General features: G+C 39.1%; 1 protein-coding gene across 1 annotated transcript; it reads left to right on the top strand.

Moving 5' to 3' along the window:
* The first annotated feature begins 315 nt into the window (after positions 1 to 315).
* On the top strand, positions 316 to 5444 carry LOC306878195 (metastasis-associated in colon cancer protein 1-like). The gene is made up of 5 exons (XM_079430385.1): positions 316 to 575; positions 1570 to 1733; positions 1909 to 3956; positions 4045 to 4233; positions 4417 to 5444. Exons 2-5 carry the CDS (start codon positions 1619 to 1621, stop codon positions 4618 to 4620), a joined length of 2556 nt encoding a protein of 851 aa, XP_079286511.1. The 5' UTR covers positions 316 to 575; positions 1570 to 1618; the 3' UTR covers positions 4621 to 5444.
* The last annotated feature ends 1224 nt before the right edge of the window (positions 5445 to 6668 follow it).

Below are 6668 nucleotides of genomic sequence, written 5' to 3'. Positions count from 1 at the left end.
AAAAAAAATGTAGTTTCGATCATGCATATCTTTTCCAAACCAAAAAACTGCCTCTCTGATTATTGACATCATAAAGAAGGGCTATAAACAAATAAATCTTTATGAAAAACATTTGAAAACATATGATTGTTTCATCAATTTTATAAAGACTGCTTTTAGAAAATAATAATTATTTATATATAATATATATATATATATATATATAGATAGATATATATGTAGGAGATAAAAATTTGAAGTGTTGTAGTTTATTCCATTTTTATTTTGAAACACAGAAGCATTTTTTCCTCTCATGAGTTTGCATACCGAAACCACTTTTTTCCTGGGGTTTCAGGTGTTGCAACTCTCTGTGCGTTCATAGAGGAGGCTTGTGGGTGGTGGAGTCTAACTGAGAACCTGGGAATGAAGTTCAATACACTTGTTTGACTGTATGGTACTACGTATCCCAGTGTGCACTTCTCCGCTATTCAAGTAGACAGAGGCACATAGAAGTGTAAGGTGTACAGTTGGAGTGATACTCCCCGACGATTAAAAAGTTCGCGTAAGGACTGAGTGGGGAAACTACCATGTTCCAGGTACGTGTTTTAAGTTTAAATAGTTTAAATATTTGATGTAGGTTGTATAGGCTATTTGTCCAAACTAAGCATGAATATAAAAAAGGCTTATTTGACTACAAGTCTCTTTCACGTGTTTTGATTTAAATTGTGTGCATGTTGGAGTACAGCGTGGAATGTGTGCACTTATGGCGTTTTAACAGGCTAATCCTTAAATGTTTACATGCTTTTATTTAATAGAGAAACTCGCAGTAATATAGAACGTTTATATTTTTAATATGGGATGACGTTTGCATGCGTTAAAAACAAACAGGTGTATTGTGACGTGGCTGATGCAGGGCGTATTAGAGCGTGCTGATTTGAATAGAGCACACAGCCCTTCACCAGCCAGCAAGAGAAAGCTTTGTCAAAGAGATATTCGTATTCAGACAAGACAGACCTGTTTTCATGCATTGCCACTGTATAATACGTGTTTAATGAGTCAGGACAGAGAGGATACTGGACAGTGATTCAGACACTTATGACAGAAGAAATGATTCAAAACAACAAGAGAAGTTTCACTGATTGACTCATGGAGATTGTTTATCCCTAAAGTTTGAGTAATTTATTTGTAAACGTCTATTGGTGTACATAAATGGTAGGTTCAAGAAAGTGAGTGTCAGATGATTTATAAGACTGTTGTAGAACGATAAAAGTTTCATTTAGGACACCAGTATAAAACCAAGGAGACTTCAGAAAAGAATGATTTTATTCTCTAGTAGTCTAAAGATCTTTACAAAAGCATACAGTATTTACTGGTTCAGATAAGCACTGTCCTGAAGAACCTTATGAAACATCAATTCATTAATCTCAAATAACCATATAGGCAACTCAAGAACACTATACTGCAAAAATGATCTTGACAAAAGGGCTCCTTACTAAACTTAAGTAGCTGCAGTTAAAAACGTTTATTTTTAAGTATGTCAAATGAGATATTTTTTTTTTTTATGTTAATTTGTTCACCTTTTTTCAATAGCTTTGACATTAGAGACAAGACTGTTGTCGTTTCAACTTGGATATTCAAAATGGCAGCCGCAAAAATAAAGTCAAACAGTCGTGCAGGAAATCTCCTTCGGAGTAGATCGGAGGGAACACTGATAGATATAGATGAGAATGTTACCATCAACAACAACCTTCATGGTAAGTATGTTAAAATGAGCCCCTCTCTGTTCTTTTGTTAATAATGTGAAGACATTTTTCAGAATGTTATATTTGTTCCACAAACATACTTTTCAAACTAATCTAATTGTCCTAACAAATACATGTAGTAGGATTTAATTTCTTAGTTGTCCTGACATTTGATATCTTCTCTTAGGGGGCTATGGTTATGAGATTGGAAAAACCTCCGAGTGGCCTGTCCTACCGAAAGAAACTGAAAATCCAAAACAAACCACCAACCCCTTTTGGAATCAGCTGGCCAGGTCAAATCCATTCTTAAATGAAATCATCCATGCCAGCAATTACGACTCTGGAGTGTCCATGTTGAAAGAGGATCCCTTATCTCTGTTCGACAGTATTAATGAGGACTCACTGAGCACATCCTCAGATGAAACAAACTTTGTCCATCTTTTTGCACCCAGACAAAACAATTTAAACCGATCTGGGAGGTGGAGAAGTGCCTCGGATATACTTGACAGCCTTGAGAAGGAAGATAAGAGGACGAAGAGACTTAACTCTCAAGAACCCTTCCTGAATCTTGATTTTGAGTGGTTGAAGAATGACAGAGAAGCTTATAAAATGGCTTGGTTGAGTCATAGGCAGCTAGCCAGGTCCTGTTTGGACCTGAGCCTTATGAAACAAAGTCCTGGATGGGCTCAGACCCAGGCCACAGACGTTCAAATCTTCTGCAAGATCGACCACAACGGCGGCTCTGTGCAGTTGCCAGGCTCCGATATCACTGCCCATATTCCTCAGGGACACATCCCCCCAGGTGAGATCCAAGAAATCGGCCTGAAAGTACTCCTCGATCCTCCCGCTGGAATAAACAACAACTACACCACAACTCTGAGTCCTCTTTTAGAGGTCAGCCTCAGTAACCATAATGTTTCGGGGGGCATTTCGCTGGAGATGAGAATGGCTGCCAAAGTAAAAAGTGACCCCACAAGCCACGTCCTGACCTCATTCGTGGGTCTAGCCTCTCAAAGGAAAGAAGGACCTTATCAGAAGATAAAAGACTGTTACATATACAACGACATGTTACAGATGAAGCTCTTTGATTTAAAACCGTGCATGTATGTCATAACTGCTGCCGAGGCCACTGTTTTGGAGCAACCTGCTATGTCAGTATGGGATTACTTGGAACGCCATATCACGGTGGCTGTCTACGGTCCCAAGCACATACACCCATCGCTCAAAGTGGTGCTGGTCATTTCGAGCCATGATAATATTCCACCCAGGCTCCCTTTCTCTGATGTCCAGAAGGGTGACAGGAACCTGCCTCCTGTTGTCTTGGAGCTTTGGGGAAAGCATCAGTTCAACCCACATGGTCTTAAAGATCTTCAAATTGCTTCTAGAGTGTTGGATTCAAACTTTGAAGTGAAACCAGTGGATCTGAATAAAGAGGTCACGCAGGCGCAGCTTAAAGTAGGAAAAGTGCTCCATCTACCGTTAGATGTGGTCAAGGTGAGTGGAGGTGAAATGTACCCCTTCAAACTCAACATTGAGGTGAAGGATCCAAAGAGTCTCACTTTGGGCGATTTCTACATCACCTCCCCTGAAGCTGCCCCTCTGAGGTCAGAAAAACACAACCACAGGCGAGCAGATCGGCAGAGGGAAGTTACTCGTTCCACACCAATTCCTGAAGAATCGATCCCAGAAGTCCTTGCCCAGAAGTTTCAGGACAGACCTGTGGATTTGCATTGGTATGGGGTAGCAATGAAATCGATTCTCAGACAACCGAGAGTGGAATATCTTCTGGAATACTTCAAAGGTGATACAATTGCTTTGCTTTCTAAAGAAACTGTTAGATCTGTAGGTCAGATGAAGGTTAAGGAATGGTACATTGGCTTTCTTCGAGGAAGAGTTGGCTTGGTGCACTGCAAGAACTTGAAGGTCATAACCAAGGATCAAGTCATCGACTTCACTGGAATTAAGCTCACCACACCAGTCCTCTTGGACAATATGACAATTCCTTTTAAAAAACTCACCTACATGTACTCTGCTATTCAGACCCTGGTCACAGAGCATGTCAAGTGCTGGAGAAACTTCGCTGAGGCTCTCGGTTACTCAGATGTCTCAATTGATGCTATCTCCAGGAGACACGCTGACACAGAGGCAGAGAAGGTGGCTTGTGTTCTAGAAAAGCTCAAGGAAGACTGTCATGCAGAGAAGATCAAGAAAAAGTTCCAGCATGAGCTTATCATAGTATGCATCCTTTATTCTGACGTACATTTATGCGTAGAACAAAATTCTAAGGGAAACAAGTTTTATTAATGATTTGTATTCCCCACAGGGGCTGTTAAAGATTGATGTTCAAGGTGTAGTAGCCCATCTCATCCAGGATATAGTGATTCTATCCACAGCAGTCGAGCTGGGAGTGCGATGGCGGGAACTTGCAGAGAGACTCGGGAAGCTCTCCAATGCCCAGATTGCTGCTTATGAGGCACCACACAAAGGGAAAAATGGAGAAGTTAGTGTCCAGGTGAGCTAAAATCAAACAATGTACAAGTAAAGTCAATCATTAAATACCTTTTTCAACTTATTACCATATTACTCACTTGGTCGACAAAATAAGGTCTAACCCAAACTTAGTCATGCCATTTGACATGTCTACATCTAAATATATTTTTTTAGATTTGATTTATTGTTTTACTTCATTCGATAGTCAATGTGGAAGCCTGCATATGACTTCCTGTATTCCTGGAGTAAGCGGTATGGGGACGGCTACAGGGATATGATCCAGGACCTTCACCTGGCCCTGGATAAAATGAAGAGCCCAGTGACCAAGCAGTGGAGACAGATTACTGGAGCTCTCATTACTGTCAACTGCATGGAGGTCCTAAGGGCATCCGCCTTCCTCAGAGATTAGGAGACGACTCCTGGAGCACCTGCACGTCATATTGAGGTGATCCTGCTGAGTTCATACTAATAGCTGTGCCATATTTTTGACTTGATAAATAGCGACTTTAGGTGGCATCTACCCTGTTATCTGAAAAGTACTAAATATTTGTTACTGTGCACCTGTCTGTATATTTTATGTGTTGTATTCATGTTAAATTCACTGTGACAATGAAATTGTGTAAACTGTTATCTGGTTCTTAAAAGACTCGGAGTTGTTACCAAGTCCCTTATGCAATGTTAAGGCTTTTAAGGGTTGTTGATAGAAAGAGAAATAGGAGATTTGCCCATTAATTTTGATAGAGATGGAATCTGAAAAATTTTCATTCTAGATGAACTGCCTCAAGGTTACCTCCTTTCTTTGTTTTACTTAAAGCAGTTTTGCTTGAACTGTAAGTGTCTGTGTCAGTATGTTTTAATATTTCTCTGTGCCAGTGTATATTGCTAATTTCACTATCCAAGGATGTACCGTTATAATAGGTTTAACATCTAATGCCATATCTTTGTATGATACTGGAAAAATGTATTGATCTATTTTTATATTTTGTATTTCTAGTTGTCATTGTAAATGTACAAACTACAGTGTTTAAGAGTGAGGGTCCTTGTATAATTGCAAACCTTTCCTGTGTTAGAAGAGTCTTTAATTTATTTTGGATTGCTGTATTTTTTAATGCTAATACATTTTGAGATTTATTATAATTAAACTTTAACCTTTTGTCATGAAGGAGCTGTAATACAAATGTTTTAATGTATTCTAATCTTGAAATTACTTCAGTAAACGTTGTTTAAAATATCTTATCAATTGATTTAATGGGAAATGCACAACATGCAGCATCCTAACCACGCGTGGCACTATATCTGCATTGCATTCTGAGATGTGCAGTGATGTGCAACTCAGCCTCAAATCTGTCACTTCCTTTCAATGATTTAAAAATGATGCCATTATCTGGACACCAGTGGATTCTCCAGTGACTTCAATGTCACAGTCTTATTTACAATACAGGATATTCATAAAGCTCATTAGCCTTCAGGCATGTTAGACTATCTGAAGTACAGTTCGTTGCTTGGAGATCTCAAGTGCTCTCAGTCACACAAATGCATAGTCTCTTCAAATTCCCAACCTTCCCTAAACATGCTAGCACATCAAAATGTCATTCACCCTTTCCTGTGGTATCTGTTGTTTATTTAACTTGTCGTTTACCTAGGCCTTATCCTGCTAAGCATTTCATTGTTCAGTGTGTCACCCTTTAAAAGTTCGGTTAAGCTGTATTTGGCCTTTAACCAAGTCATGATTGTTTAGTACTACTAAGTATAAAAGCCCAGAAAAAGGTTAAGTATGCTATAGGAGTTGGTCACCAATAAGAGTAAATCTTTGAGAAATAGATAATTTTTGCCTTAAAGGGACAGTTCACCCCAAAATTAACATTGCCATCATTTACCACTTAATCTAGAATGAAGCTTGCATGATGACAGATTTTTAAATTTTGGATGAATTATCCTTCTACATACTCTTTGATGATTATTAGCTGATTACAATCCATCTCACATCATGATGATTGATGTCCAAATCTCTGTGCTTGAGTGGTCTTCTGTCCCACAGCTCACAAGGGCTGTTAGTGTTTTATTTTAGGCAACACTGACCCAGTCCCAATCTCATCATGCATTAAGGAGGGACTCTGATTGGTTATCTAGAGCGAAGTTTGCAAACTGAAGATCAAATTAAAGTAGCACTGACCCAAAACAGACAGAGGTTTCTTGAGAAAAGTTCTGTGTATTAAAGAGACAGCTCACCCAAAAATTAAAATGATGTCATTGTTTCCTCTCCCTCATGTCATTCCAAACAATCTTGGGACCCATTGTTCATAGTATGGACAAAAAAATACTATGAAAGTTAATGGGACCCAAAACTATTTGGTTATTAAGTGAGTGAGTGAAGTGACATACTGCCAAGTATGGTGACCCATACTCGGAATTCGTGCTCTGCATTTAACCCATCCAACGTGCACACACACAGCAGTG

The sequence above is a fragment of the Barbus barbus genome (genome assembly GCF_936440315.1).
Source record: "Barbus barbus genome assembly, chromosome: 12".
NCBI lineage: Eukaryota > Metazoa > Chordata > Actinopteri > Cypriniformes > Cyprinidae > Barbus > Barbus barbus.
This window is presented reverse-complemented; position numbering and strand designations above follow the sequence as displayed.